Source organism: Eucalyptus grandis, chromosome 5, assembly GCF_016545825.1.
Source record: "Eucalyptus grandis isolate ANBG69807.140 chromosome 5, ASM1654582v1, whole genome shotgun sequence".
NCBI lineage: Eukaryota > Viridiplantae > Streptophyta > Magnoliopsida > Myrtales > Myrtaceae > Eucalyptus > Eucalyptus grandis.
This window is the reverse complement of record NC_052616.1, coordinates 1,087,181-1,103,032: the sequence shown is the minus strand read 5'-3', so window position 1 is coordinate 1,103,032 and position 15,852 is coordinate 1,087,181. Positions and strand designations below refer to the sequence as shown.

Genomic DNA, 15,852 nt, shown 5'->3' with positions numbered 1-15,852 from the left:
ATTTATAACTGAATTAACAAAATTGAAAAATTTATAACTGAATTGACATTTTTGTACAATATGCTTAGGACTGATTGGACAATTTCTATGAGACTTAGGATATCCGAAATAACATATTTGGAAATTTTCATTCAATGGATGAGCTCAACTCCATATTAGATACGTGTGTCTAGCAATGCCATTAGGATTACCTTATAACTACTCTGTATTCGGAGCCCAAAACTACTGCTGTTGGGGAAACATATCGACCACGCAACCCCGAAATGAGAGGCACATTATTCTCAGAAAGAACCCAACATGTGTCCTGACCACAAACATCATAAAAAAGGGGGCCTTCGGAGTCACAAATCACAATCCAACATGAATTTAAATGAGCCTGAGCAACTTTATACTGCTACTACTTTACAGCTAATTACATCATAATTGGAAGTCAATGGGGATATAGAAGATTCCACCATTTCTCCTGAGTTTTCACTCTGGTCCACATTGAACATCAGCGTGCTAAGCCCCTTCCCTATGACAAATAATTCCTTGCCAATTGCAACAAGCCGGCATGGAGGTTGAATCAATCGCTGTGACAAGCTCTTCACCACCACCCAATCCTTGCTCTCCTTCCGCCACTTCATCAGCCGGAGTCCTGAACTATAATCCAACACATAAAGAGCCCCATCTATGACGACTGCGGGACCCTTCCAGCCAGACGCCATGTCAGCATCCACATGTTGCCATGAGCCCCTTGATGGTTTATACATGATGGCATAGACATGAGGCAAAAGTGGAAAACCACCGCATCGGATATATATTTGGCCATCCAACACCACAGAATCTTTTATGTTAGGAATGAGTATAGGGTCTACCTGAGAGATCCAACCATTTGTGCAGGGATCATACGTGTCCCAAGAATCAGCTGTACCTGAACCCCCAATTGCATAAATTTTCTCATCCAAAACTTCACAAGCAAAATAGCACCTGAAGAGCTTAAATGAGTCAGACAAGAAGCTATATAACCTTCAGTGCATGAGAAAAGAAAAAAGAGGCCTGTGGAAGCCAGTCTAATCAAATTTCTCAAATAACCTATGCACCAGCTTTTATCATTCTGATATCCCTAAATGGTAAAAGGCAAGAAGCACCGCCGCCAATCAGTAGCATGAAGGTTCATTATCCTTCCCTTAGGGGCTACAAGCTGACCTTGTTTAAGTTCTCCCTACCCTGTAGGGCTTCAGAAGTTATTCACTTACTACTTACAACTCTATTGTGTTTATCAAGCTCTATTGCTGCGATATTTATCCTAGCATTCTAATGTGTCCTAATGAATCGAATTGTCCTAACACGAGCCTAGAATATTCCAAAACATCATTATCTGCAAAGTTTTGTACTTATAGATGAATGAGGAGAAAAAAGGCCAATCTTTTGTTTAGTAGAAATTTGAATCTAAGCCCTACAAAGAAGATTAAAGTAAATGATAACTAAAAACACAATGCCCAGGGAAAAAGGAAAGAAAGAAAGAAAACCGTGGTATTTCAGTATGCAAAGACAGCGCAGGGGTAACACTATAAATTAAGAGCAGTAACATCACCACATACCTCGGGATTGACAGCGAAGTAGTTCGACACCACTTGTTGGCAGAAACATCGCAACAGTACACTTGATGACTAACGGATTGAGGATCCTTATAACCTCCCAATAAGTAAATCTTCTTCCCCAGCGCTCCGAATCCCACGCCTATTCGTGGTGAAATTTGTGGTGGAATGCTTAGATGCTTCCATAGTCTTGGTGAGGAACTGGGGTCTAACATATAACAGTGACTATATTGCTGGTTGGCTCCACACAAAGCAAATATCAATGCTTCGTCAAAATTAAAATATCTCCTGAAAGAATACCACTCATCGCTCCAAACCATGTCTCTCCATTGCTTACACACAAGTCTCAATTTTGGGTGGAACTTCCGTGGAACTCTTGCCAAGCAGAAAAGAGCGACGTCATCAGGGAGGCTAGGAATCAGAGGCTCATGACTGGGTTCATTTCTAGCTGCCACTTGAAACCTACTTAGAACAGATCCCATGGCAGTGCCCCAGCCAGGAACCATCAAATTTAGGCTAAAAAGACAAGATTTAATCATTCCCACAACTTCCCTTGCAACAAGCCAGGCCATATTACAGACTCCAAAATGAAAATTTACTATCGCTCTAGGCACTGGCAGAGCTCCACATAGAATAATTAAGCACAGAAGGTTAGTTTCATCCGTAATTTGTGGTATGCACTCGAGAACACAGAATGTAGAAAGCGACCTGCAAATGAAAGAAAAAAGACTGAAGAAAGCATCCAAGGATATATCTCAACTTAAGATACCCATGTGCATTTCGTTCTAATTTCCTCTAGCGCAAAGAATGAAACGACTTCATGATAAAGCATATAATTAGGTCAGAGCATAGTCCACCCGAAAGTTCGAACTTTTTTAATCCGAATGATCGAGACTGACACTGAAACCTCCTTTTTCTCTGAAATGTAAATGACAAATCAACTCGATCAACCCTTTATCGACATTCAGCTCAGCGTCACTCTCTCGAACACAGCGGGAAGAAACCCATGAATCTCCTCCAGGTCGCGAGCATGCCCGTTCGCTCGACCACACTCGAAAGTTCTACATCTCATATATCCTCGAAACGTCGAATTAAAGCGAACCCGACTCGACCCAGATCGCAAGCAAGCTAATCGCAAAAGAAGAACCGAAATCTGGGTCCGTGCGGCGGCGCAATGACGCGGGACACGGACCTAGAAGCCAGAAAGAGAAGAGCAGACCACCTGATGATTCTACGATTCGGAGAACCTAAGAAGAGGAAATTGGTCGAATCGAAGAGAAGCGAAGCACGAACCTCGTGTCGAGAGCTCCGATCTCCCTCCGATCTGCTGAAAAAAGCAGCGCAGCGATGAGGAAAACCGGCAGGGGGAGCGTTGCGTACGTAAGATCTTCGAGGAAAAACAATCGCTTTGGAAGAAAAATGCAAACTTCCGTCTTCGACCAGTTCGTGTGAACATCATTTGCAGATAATCGAAGGGAAGAAGAAGGAAGAAATTCTGATCCAATAAATAGTCCTTGAGCCGCAAGCTACTGCAACTGCAAGAACTCCAACTGGAAGCGAGTTTGTCTACACAGGAAGCTGCCCACTCAAATGCGGGAAAGTTAAAAAGTCGATGAATAAGACGGGCTCGTCTCCTACACTTATTCCTCGGAGCTTCCAAAAGAATTGGATTGACCCTTGACGAGACCCGTGTGCCGTGAAGGAATTTCTATATTTGTATTCCTTTATCTTTTATGTGCTGAGCTGTAATTCAAGATTGACGATCCTAGATCTTGACTTTTTTGGTCATATAAATTATAGAAAATGAACGTCGAAGAAGAAGAAGACTTTTCTTTTGGTGGATTTGGACAAAAAGTGGTAATTTTTCTTTTATTGACTTTTCTACAGGTTTTGTCTTTGAATTCGGCGTCGACTACCACTTTTTGTCCAAATCCACCTATTTTCACTAAATAGAAAAATTACCTTAATCGTCCGATGGAAATTTAAAGTGATGGACTCTAAATTTGTCTACTTTCTTTCATTTTAATTTTTCTTTTTCTACATAGTGTCTAATTTCTTTTAACACGTGTTTTCTTTTTCTTGAAAAAATTTTACATAAATATTACTATGCATATCGAAAGCACTATTTTTTTTTTTTTTTTTTGCTGTTTTCCTTTCTGGATCTTATTGTTGGATGTATCCTCAATGCGAAATTTTGAAGGACGACATGAACTTACAAAATAAAAATAACCGTTACATTTCATTCATTTGGGATTGAAAAATATTAAAATCACTCATGGGTGTTTATGAAAAGAACATGAACGTGCCTCAATTTGCACAGTTTTTTTTTTTTTTTTTTTTTGTAAAGTGTCTCGACAGAAAGAAAAATCACCAACTCTTTGACATATTGTGAGCCTTTGACATAGAAATGACGACAAATGAATAAATTGTGATAAGATCAATCTTCATCGAAAGGCTACAGTAAGTCTAAATTTGAAGGAAGCCAATAATAGAAAAATAACTAAATCAAATGAACTGTGAAAATAAGGAAACCATCGAGAACAATTTCAGCCAGACACGAATAGCTATACATGCTTTCATAGCAGAAGCCATGGATTTCAAGCAAGATTCCCCATATCAATTTTCAAACATCACTGCAGTTCTTGTTCAATTGTTATGTTAGTATTTGATAATGGTGCCAAAAATATCAGCTGGTGTTAACTTTATCTTCATTGGGAGGAACTATCTCTACGTAACCAAAATTAAAAGAAAATGCTAAAAGTCCATCACAATTCAAGAACCTAAGGAAGACACTGGAAACAAATAGTGAAACTTTTGATTGGATTAACACAAGCATAACCAGATCCACGAGGTAAAACCTATTGCAAAAAAGAAAAATAACTATAATTATACCATTGAAAGGCTACTCAAATCAAAATGCTGAAAAATGATAAGAAAAGGAGAACATTGAAGAATTTTGCTGGCTGAAAGAAAAACTTCCTCCAAAATGACAGCTAAATTGGAGAAAGATCACTTCACCATCATCATTCAGAATATAAGGACCGACAATATATACCTTGCAATATCCAAAGCATATGCAACTGCAGTCTGTGGGTCAAGTCTTCCTCTCTTCCTCAGTATATCAAACAAGCTTCCCTGAAGCAACACCAATAATGGGAAAACGAGACAACCAAACTACAGTTAACTCCATTAAAATGTAAAGACTCACATTGCGGAGATACTCAGTGAGAAAGATTAAACGATCAGATTGCTTTAGAACACCAAGGAACTGCACAATATTAGGGTGGCACAGCTTCTGCCAAAGAGTCAATTCCTTCTTGAAGTCACTCCTGCGATACAACTCCACCGTTCACAATTAAGGTAAAAAGCACAAAGTTTAACAACACATTAATTAATCAGAAGAGACCTGTGTGGCTATCAAACATTACTATCGTATCCTAGATTTTTCAGATTCTCTCATCAACTTTCAGTAACGGTAGATGTTTTTTCCTGGAGAATACTTTTTATGTAATGAACAAGAAAACAAGCACATCTTGAATGAAATTTCACTTAACACGTGAGTAAACCAACCTAACTCTTGGATTTGGGGCAATGGAGGAACGTATTGTTTTTGCTGCAACTTCTGTACCACGCCATTTCACCATATTCACTTCACCAAGTGCTCCCTGGAATCCAACAAAGTAAAGTCAATGCAAGGCATTACACAGATTACATGAAGTACTCTAAAAGACTTTCACGAAATCTCTAGTTCACCAAGGTGACAAGGCAGTGACAGTCTCTTTTAGGATTGGACTCACAAAAGTTGGCCACAAACATCGATCAATTTCTTACTTCTCCAATTAGAATAGCCCCCTCCATGTCAATCTCATTGCAGTCAATCTCATAGCATGGATTTTGTGCATCAAGTCCGACCTGTTTCAAGCAATAAGATGAAAGATATACATTGTAAACTATCCACTCCGCCCAAATTGTGGCTGGACTGCCAAATTTATGTGCCCTAGGTTACTGATGGATGTAAAACCATATATGCAAAGCATCCGCAGACTGTCGAACAATGAGTTGGCTGAAGTACACACATATTCTACAAATTGACAAGCCAGCAGGTTCCTAAGTTTTGATCATACAGTGGCAATCTTAGAACATCTCTAATTATTCCCTTCATGAAGTTTACTTTCGTGCAGAAGATACGCAAAGTTCTTTCCTTGAGTTTATCCCCTTGTGAATGGAATGCCTTAGGAAAGGCTTCACCCTATAGCGAGGAAGATACCAGGTCCTGATCTTTACCAAGTTTAAATATTTGTAATGAATGGAAGTAGGAGAAGCATCATATGGAGAATCTCCCAAAGAAGAGTTATCAGGGAAAGAATTCTTCAACCTTAAATGATGGAAGTCTTGAAATCGAAGTCAACAACTCACACGAACAGCCTAAACAAATATCAACACTGAAAAAGGTGGGACTTTTTGCATGGAAATAATTGATAGTGTAGAAATGTCACATTATATACCAGCACTCAGGAAGATAGCATACCGGATCTTTTCCTCCCCGAGTCATCAGTATCTTACAAATGTCCTCGTGACCAAAGCTACGGGCATCTGACAATGGCTGCAAGCTTACTGACATCAGTGAAAGCTCTGCTAAGGAAAATAACAAATTGGAGAAGTAAATTCTCCCAAAAAGTACTATTGATTGCTCCAAACACTTCCTTAGAAAACCCAATTATAATGAGAAAATGCATATATATGGATAAGTATCACGAGGTAAAAAATGTTGATAAGAATCATGCTTGTTTAGGTGATAAAAGGCAGTTGACATACTCCAGTCCTCCTCATAGGACGGGAGTTCTCTATGAGATTGAGGAGGATCTTTCAGAAAATGTGAACAGGCTAAAATAATTGAAAGAGGTGAGAAGCATTCTAGATAGTTGCAAAATAATTGACATCCAACCATGCTATTCTTGAAGAGATTACAAAAGCCTGCTACAGTTTCATACTCAACTAAGAGCTCCATATGCAACTTATGATTTCTGTCGTAATAAAAATCTTCTGCAGCTAAGTAACAGAAAATGCACTCTTTCAGGTACCAAATGAAAGAAAGAAAAACTTACAGTTCGACCCCAACGGTCAATGGAGTTCACATCAGCTCCTCTCTCAAGAAGTAGCACAACCACCTCAGTGCAACCTTCGCATGATGCCAAATGGAGAGCTGTCCTCTTATCATAGTCAGCAAAATTTGCTTCCACGCCCTTCTCTAGCTCCTGTAACACCCCTGCTTTGTCATTTTTAGTTGAGCAAGAGAGTAACCTGTACGGTCCTGAGTCGATCGTGTGTCGCAGCATTCTCTGTGCAACAACGCAAAATATCACAAAATCATTGATCGTACGCGCACCTTTCAGGCCAAAAGTTTCAGCATCCACCAACAGGGATAAAAATTCCTGGTTAGTTGATCTCTTTTAATAGAACAAGTACGACACTAGAATTGCTCAATGACCCCAAAGAGAATATTAAAATTGGTCAGTGGACAAGCAACACAGAAGACTGTAGATTACTGAGACTTCATCTGCCAGATAAGCTATATTACATGTGTGTTTTCAGGGAAAAAATAATCACTCGAACTCAAAGCCACATGACGAGAAACAAAACACGCACCGGTAGTAAAGGATTAATATAAGTTCACAGCTTGCAATGGAAACCGAATCTGAAAAATCTTCAAATAAAAAACTTCAAAAGAAAAACAAAAAGACACAGAAATTGTCACAACCAATGTGAGATGCAACAGCACAACACACTGGTTCCATTTTTGTAGATACTGCGTAAAGATTACTACATTAAACCATCGGCGAATGACAAAGAACAGCAAACTAGCAGAATTCAGCAGAAAAGTTCACATTAGCAACGTAGACCCCACCTCGGGAGGCGACAACCGGAGGTCCCAATCCTCCATCACCGATTTTTTCGCGAGCGACTCGCGGAGCCACTGAGCCGCCGAAGGGGAAACGCCAACGTCTTATCGACAGATCGCTCAATGATGCTTGGCGAAGCGGCCGATGCAGCGGCGGAAATGGGAAGTCCAATACGAGTCCAGGAGCGTACTAACCGACGCTGCGACGAGGAGCGAGACCGCAGCAATATCATCGCAGTGGTAACAACTGTGCAGCGACTGACGTAATAATCCAAAAGGGTCTTCATCCCTTCCAGCGGACACAACGAGGCCTCTCTTTGTAAATTCTTTTCCCTCCCCGCCCCCTCACAGCTCACTCCTGTCTTCTTGCGGAGAGCGCGCGCCGCGATGGAGCCTCCCCGCTTCGAGGTGTCCGCCGCAGCGAAAGGAGGGATTTTGAAGCCTTCCCAGAGCGCGTCTCCGCTCGTTTCTCGTGAAAATCTGCAGAGGATGGAAAATTTCAGAGACGTCGCCGGGCGACGGCGTTCTCGAGCTCGACGTTAATGGCGGACGAAAAGGTGACGAGTTCGAGCGCGAGCTCGGCGAGAGGAGGGCGGGGCCGGCTCCGGCGACGTCCGAGTCAACTCGGACAAGCTGACTACGTGAGTCACTGAGTCTTTGACATGCAGCACCACCGCATGTAATGAAATTTATGAACTCTCTGACGTGAGTATTTATGTGTCTATGCCATGTCGACATGATGTTCCAGGTAGATTCTTCGTTCTGATGAATCCTCCTTGTTAAGTTGTTAGTTTTGCTTCTCCAACGCGAATCTCTAGGGAACATTCTCGTTACGCTCCCGCCCCCTAAAAATATTAAAAGCTAAGCTTTGGCAAGATGGCCGATATATTCGAGTCCGGCAAAATTTAAACAAATGATCCATAAACTTTAGTTTAATATATAATGTGATTCTTAAATTTTTCATTTTTTCAATGTCATCCCTATCTTTAACCTCATATGTAATGTGATCTTCATGGTATTAATTAAATTTAATGTGAACTAATGGAGAATAAATTTGTTACAAATGTACTAGTTTTAGGGTTTTTTATGATAAAAAAATTAGTTTAGGATAAATTTGTTAGAAATGTATTAATTTGATTTTTCATGGTATTAATTTTATAATATATATGTATATATAGATATATAAATATATATCCACTGGCTAAGGAAGTCTCATGCTAGTTGGTCAAAAAATTCTACGCCAAGTCAAAATAGGCAAGAAGTATTTCTCTTTCTTGTGCCACTCCAATTTGATATCACCGAACAAGAAATCTTGATTTCCGAAGCGCAAAACTGGACGTCCACGAAATCCAACTTTTGGAATTTCCTATAATTATGGGCTCAAATTCGAGACTTATTATAACAAATGATTCTTGAACTTTGTAGTTTATTATTATTTTCTGTTTGTTCTCTGATGTCTTGTTTTTTTTCCCTTTGTTAAGCCTTAGTGGTATGTTTTCTTCTAGGCTTTGCTGCCATTCTTTCTCTGATTTGGTACTGTGGCTTGCAATGGATGTGCTCTTCCACTTTGCTTTGTTTTGAGGAATGCAAGCTGAGTTACTTACCCCAAAAGAAAGAAACGGAAGCTAGGTTAGTTCTTGAGGGATCTCTCCGGAGAGCATGTTTTAAGAAAGGTGTAGAGATTCCAGCGCAGTCATCAGCTTTGCGGACCGGTGAAAATTTTTGTTTGAAAGGCGAAGCATGTGAAGGAAGTGGCTTTAAATCCCAAATTTGTGCGGATATCCATTTCTCGAACTTCTTGTTGGATAGATCAATTTCCACGGGGCATATTGAATTTTCGAGTATTCCCTTTCCGTCCCATTGTTCATAAGTTTCATTCCACGTGTCACCCTCTCCCAACCAACGGAAGAAAGTTTTTGTAGAATATCCATGAACTCATATTGATCAACAATAAATTCATCTGTAACAACTTGGATGGTAGCTTGCCATTGAAACCATTGTTGGGAAGGTACGCGATTTGCAAATTCATGAAGTTAAATTGGCCTGACAATTAATTCCTATCAGACCATGGAGCTTACTAGAATGCAAGCTAGTAATTATAGCTTAGTCAAATCTAATAGCCAAAAGGGTAAGCGATCACCATTTTGATTGTTACCAAGATTCACTATCCTAGCATTCTACAATTGACCAAAGATCTAGGAACAGACCCTTCGCAATCGATTTGTCCTATGGTCTACCATTCTTAGTGCCAAACCACCTGTATAACTAAGAAAAAAATCATGCCCTCAAGCTTATTTTTACTAGGATTCAAATCTAGCAAACACTCAGTATTTGTCAAACATGAAGAAGCATGCCGTTTAGACTATTGTTAAACAAATCTAGCATGGTGATAAATAGATGGAATTTGGACATATGTTGGAAAAACTTTATAAAGTTATATATAGGCAACAATAAAAATATATTTGGGCATATGTTGAAAGAAAAATTGGGCAGATAGAGTGGAAATCGGAGCTCGAATTTTGCTGCTAGGCTTAATGGTCATATTATATTCTTTTCACTTCTTTGCACATAATAAAGAAAATCAAACTTGAGAGAGACCCACCCCCAATTCTCTCAGGAAAGAAGTCAATAGATTGATCATGAACGACATTTACTAAAAGGGCGCATCAAGATTTGACATTAGGGTTCATACCTATCGGCTTTGATTATGGACGAGTTTATCAAGATCAAGGACTCTGTTGTTAAGTCCACATTTTTTCTAGATGAATTTGTGTTTTTCAAAAGAAGTAATAGGACAAGGGCCAGTGATATTCATACGAGTTACTTTTTCCTCATTTTATGATTCGAACCGTGGATCCCTGTACTTTTTTTTTTTTTAATTTCATTCATTATCAAAATGATACATAATAGAAGATCTCAAAAGTCATAATAACAAGACAAGCCCAACAAATTCCAAAACAAACCAAAAATCAGAAATCAATGCATATCATGGGAGCATGGTTGGCACAAATAATCATAGGCTCATGGTTTGTTACTGCATCCAAGCGAAAGGATCGGTGGTCAATCACAAAATCACACAATGTCATTAGTAATAAGCACATGCTAGGATCTCCATTTATGGTTACGACTTTGCCTTTTGACGGCGTGCACCTAGATTCGATGATGTACACCTAGATTTGTCATCCCCAACACCATCACTGCATAAAAACAAAACATGTTGAAGAAGATCAGATCTAACACTTGTGAAAGCAAGTTTTGTAGCCAATGTGAAGCACCATTACTTAAATAAGCATAGATTTGACGCCAAAATGGTTGCCACCATTGAAAGTGGAGGCTGAGTACTTATTCATTAAAACTCCAAAATCTATAATTAGATCGAAGAAAAAAACTCCCAGATATAATATTGGGAGAACAAAGCTCTCAAATCTAAAACTAAATTTGGGAGAGCAAGGAAAGGGAAAAAAAAAAAAAAAGCAACCAGGAGGGGAGGGAGAGATCAAGGTTAAATCCCTCCCTTCCGTGGAAGATATGAAGAAAGGTTGAGGGAGGGAGGGGAGGGAAGGGGTTGGGAGAGGAAAAGACATAGTGTCAATTTTGATCTCTTTTTCTTTAAAGAGGGAAAATTGATGTTCAAAATATATATGTTGTTAATAGATTGGAGGCCCAACAAAGAGCAAAATCGAAGCTTTGCATTGAGTAGCGCTTCTATTTGAAGGGTGTCTAGTTGAGTTGGTGAGAGATTGTGTTTGGAATATAAACTTCGTGAAGCTAAACATTCTTCGGAACATTGGCAAGAACCACTGATATCTACAAGTAACCAAGTCGAGCAACGCGAAACCTTGAAATCCTCATTTTCCAGTTGATGGCGAATATCTCACCTATGCATGCAATGCTAACCGGGTAGGTGAAGTACCAAAATGCGCACATGCTATTAGTGAAGAAAATGTCCAGCTCCAAGCAGGAATTTCAGAAAAGACGAGATTAGTAATGAGTGGATTCAAGACAAAGTTTTAGTGATGTCAATCTGGGATGAGGCCGAGATTGTTGTGATGTGTGGAACAATGATTGTAGATGATCTAATGAAAAGATAGTAACTGCTCTATAATGTGCCGACGAGGAAAAGTGGAGTAAAATGGAAGAGGTGGACACATATTTTATGACAAATGTTGAGTTTGTAGATCTTTTCAAGATTCCATACTAGAAGAGGGTAAAAAATTGTTATCCTTCAGACCTTTCATTTGCCATTGTTGAGAGACATTAGACAGAGAGTGCGAAAATCATAGCAAAAATAGAACATAAATTTTTCTTTGACTAGACAAATCTCTAAAGCAAGCACTCACTTAATTTCGAAGGTGAAATAATTTCTCTTATTTTGAGGTAATTTATCAACAAATCAAATTCTAATTGGCATAAGTATGCTGAAAGAGTGTCGTGTTGATTGTATGGAAAGAAAAATTACCATATACATGTGACATGGACAGTGCAGCCTCAAAAAGCTAGAAATACCATAAAATCAACAATCACAAAATGAATTGCGTTTTAGAGAATATTAGTTGTATATCCACCTTACCAAAACTTAAAAATTAATAGAATTCCACCATAACTAGAAATGTCAACTATTTACTATGTAAAAAACTAACTCTACCGGTAGCCCACTCTGTAATTAGAAATCAAATTGCAGCTTTACTCCCCACACATTCTGCAATGAAAGAACTCTAAACTAAGTTGTTCTTTTCCTCTCATCTAGTTACAGAACAATTTTAGCTAAGACAATAAGAGATATACTCAATACACATATTGCATTACAAATTCAGTATGATTAATAGATAAACAGCTGCATTTTGAATTGCTTCTTGCTTTAACTTCGCCTTCACTACCTACATTACGCTATTCCCCACAAAAACCAAACTTTTAGCCCCTCCCATTTTACATTGCCGAAAGAACGTCTCTCTCTTTTATGCTAAGTACAATATTCAACAAAATCCTGCAATTACATTAGTAGTAGAATCTTTAATGCCAAGGTGACAAAAAACAGCTTTTTCCAAACTGTCTCTAAACATAAATCACAGTCAGGCCCAACCTTTTCCTATATTAACCGGCTTTGGTAACAAAAACAGAGATCATGGTATCTTTACTCTATGCACTTCTTACTCATTCGTCCTTCTTATTTCGATTCACACTTCACTTGCCAAGCCACCATGCCATCTGGATGAGAGCTTTGCCTTGATGGAATTCAACCAAGTTTCAGAACCTACAAAATAGATTTTCAATGTGTTTATGCGAAGGTTTATCGGGGTCACATGGAGATTGCTGCTCATGGGATGGCGTAGAGTACCACAATGCCATTACAATTGGACAATACTTTACAAACTTCCATGCTTAAAATATGTAAATATTCATGACTTCTTAAAGATGTTATTTCAAGTATCACGGCATTACACGGGATAAAATGCCAGTGTTGTTATACAATAGGAGTGAAGAATGGGAATAAAATATTCTCACATCAAAATTAACATTTGAGGTGATAATAATCTAAAAAAGGAAAAAAAAAAGAAAAAGAAAAAGAATGATGAATGCCTAAACACAGGAGGTGAAGCTTTTCTTCTCCCTTTCTTTCGAGGAAAACCAGAATGACATTAAACAAAACAAATCAAGTTACATTGTCCGATATAAGTGTGCTCCGACCCCTTAAAAAACATCTGGAACATAGGATAAATAACAAATTGCAAATGTTGTTCCATTCCAAGTAATGCTAAAGCGACCAACCAACCAGGCTTGTGAGATTACTTGCACCCATTAAGCTATAAAGCCCATTTGAAGAGGACTAAAACGATTTGAACAAGTTATTAGTCTTTCAATTTGGTCTCGGTCCAACTCACTCATTCTTATAAAGCAGAATGAATGAACTAGCATTGCATTAGTACTCCCTTTTCCATGACAATGATGTACGTCATAGATAATTAACTCGCAGATGCATGGAACTCGTATGTATGGACTAAGTAATAAAATGATTCAACACTAAGGTGGATAACCCGAAGATGGAAATTGTTCATACCATATGTTTAGTCTTTAACTGTTGAGTTAATCTCATTGGATCATGCCCCGAAACTTGGTATTTGTTTATGCTATATGTAAATTAGGTGATTCCACTTCTTTGATTGCAAATCGATCCTTTCCTCAGAAGAAACCATTAAAGGTTAGGAAAATAAAAGGTGTATCACAATGATTAATGATATTAAAAGCAATGAATGGAATAATCACAGAAATACTTTGGAAAATTTGAGGCACTTGCTGTACCTATTAATTAGAATGTGTACCATGTAAGTGAAGTTGACATTGCATTTCATCATTGAGTCCGCGTTTAGCGTAAGATGTCAACCTTACCTTGACTCGAAAGTCGTCTCCCAAGTCTTCCACTAAGTTGAGAATTTGAGACGGCCACTTCAACTTGCAAGTCACGCACAACTCGTTAATGTAATCCTGCACAAGATTTGCTAGAACGCTGTTTGTGCGTGTATATCTAAGGGTTAAAACAAAAGGTGGGGTATAATAATATTTTTGTACCTAGCTTCTTAATCTAAGTTTCGGCATTGCAACTTGACTTTTGAGTTCAACCAACAAACCCTAGAAAAAAATCAAGTTCTATGTAACATTTTTTTTTTTTTTTTGTAATTTGGTAGTGAAGTACTATACATATTTTTCTAGGCGATCTTGAGAATGTACTTCCTCATATCAATTTGGTACGATTGCAATTTTACTCCTAGGGTGCTCCCAATAAAACTTGAATTCAAGATCATAAGGAGAAGAGAAAACTTATGGCAAAATTTTTCCAACACCTTGGTGGTTTTAGGTAGCAATTTCAAGTTTACCAACTAGATCGAAAATAAGACAAAGATCAAATATGTATTGTATTGAATAAGGATAATGCGTGATTACGACAATCATATGTTAAACTGTTAGCTTTTTGAAAAAAAAAATGTAAAATGACTTTTGTTTGTCAATCTATAAGTGGTAAAAGTCTTTGTGCGGGTCTCTCAATTTTGGTCTATATGTGGAAAAGGAAATGAGATGCCATTTTAATGGACCAAGCATGCAATCATGATTGCACATGAACCATCAATCACGGCATGAAAATTCAACCTGAAATTTCCACCTTGTGGATGTGTGACCATTTCTCTCTTTCTGCAGTAATAATGATGATGATGCCTCAATATGCTTATACATATAGACATTAATTAATTATTTATTTATTTTAAAGGAAAGGCAGTAAGAGGCAATATGCTGAGCATTTTCTGAATAGCCCAAGAGTAAGATAGGAATTCTCTTGATAAACCCATCTCCTAATAATAAGATCCTTTACCATGTATGCGTGCATGGCTAAGGAGCGCCAAAATTCCTATTCACAAAAATTGCCTAGTATAAGAGTAGTGGCATTGCAATCTCTTCTTGCTCTCTGACATACGCGCTCTAATAAAAAAAGCACAAAGAGAACAACATAATCATGTCAACCTCAATACTGCACATGCTTCTTCTTGGGTCGTTTTCATCGCGGTGTTCTAATTTCATACTCGCTTTGCTAACCCATCATGCCATGTTGGGGAGAGCTCACTCTTGATGCTACACAAGAGGCATATCAGGACCAACACAATCGATTGCATCATTGGCCTCGACCTCAGGAGCAATTGGCTCTCTAGTAAGGGTGATTTGTTGCTAGTCTGGTCTGGTTCCAAGGTGAAACGGGAACCAAATTGAGAGAACCGGTTCCCAAAATTGGGAACTAGGGGACGCCCGTTGGTCCTAGGACCGGGAAGGCGGCCTTCCACTTTTTTTTTTTTTACTAAAGAGTGACCGTGCTCCGAATCGATTGATCTAGTTCGGCTCTTGGTAGTCCAATAGAAACGATCGCACTTTTTCCCACATGTAAAAAATTCAAACTCCACTTGTGTGAGCATCGATCGCATTTCATGTATTTCACGCTCAATCTTAATCAAAAAGGCCATGAATGATATGTTTAAAGGTCACGCTTGGCTTGGGTTTTATAGACAATCTCTCTTATGATCTTTGAGTATTTGCTCGATGTGAGACTTTCGGAGGCTTGGAGTACCTAGAGAGAGAGAGAGAGAGAGAGAGTGTGTGTGTGTGTGTGTGTGTGTGTGTGTGTGTGTGTGAGAGCATAAGGAATGAGAGTGTGGAGAGAGAGAGAGAGAGAGAGAGAGAGTGAGTGAGAGTGTGTGTGTGTGTGTGTGTGTGTGTGTGTGTGAGCATAAGGAATGAGAGTGTGGCTCTTGGAGTCTTAGTCCCGCATCAAATAGAAGAAGAAACTAACAAGTGCACTTCTTCTTTAAGTAGAGAGGAGAGAGAGAGAGAGAGAGA

At 38.8% G+C, this 15,852-nt stretch overlaps 2 protein-coding genes across 2 annotated transcripts; both read right to left on the bottom strand.

The window, feature by feature from the left end:
- Positions 1 to 317: 317 nt before the first annotated feature.
- LOC120286127 (F-box/kelch-repeat protein SKIP4-like) lies at positions 318 to 3,156 on the bottom strand. The gene is made up of 3 exons (XM_039312952.1): positions 2,874 to 3,156; positions 1,584 to 2,288; positions 318 to 969 (listed from the first exon to the last, which is right to left on the bottom strand). Exons 2-3 carry the CDS (start codon positions 2,150 to 2,152, stop codon positions 387 to 389), a joined length of 1,152 nt encoding a protein of 383 aa, XP_039168886.1. The 5' UTR covers positions 2,153 to 2,288; positions 2,874 to 3,156; the 3' UTR covers positions 318 to 386.
- Positions 3,107 to 7,521, bottom strand: LOC104445911 (integrin-linked protein kinase 1-like). Its single transcript, XM_039312764.1, has 7 exons — positions 7,486 to 7,521; positions 6,686 to 6,919; positions 5,412 to 5,492; positions 5,151 to 5,245; positions 4,789 to 4,909; positions 4,636 to 4,715; positions 3,107 to 3,158 (listed from the first exon to the last, which is right to left on the bottom strand). The coding sequence occupies exons 1-7, from the start codon at positions 7,519 to 7,521 to the stop codon at positions 3,107 to 3,109; spliced, it is 699 nt and encodes a 232-aa protein (XP_039168698.1).
- Between the last annotated feature and the right edge of the window lie 8,331 nt (positions 7,522 to 15,852).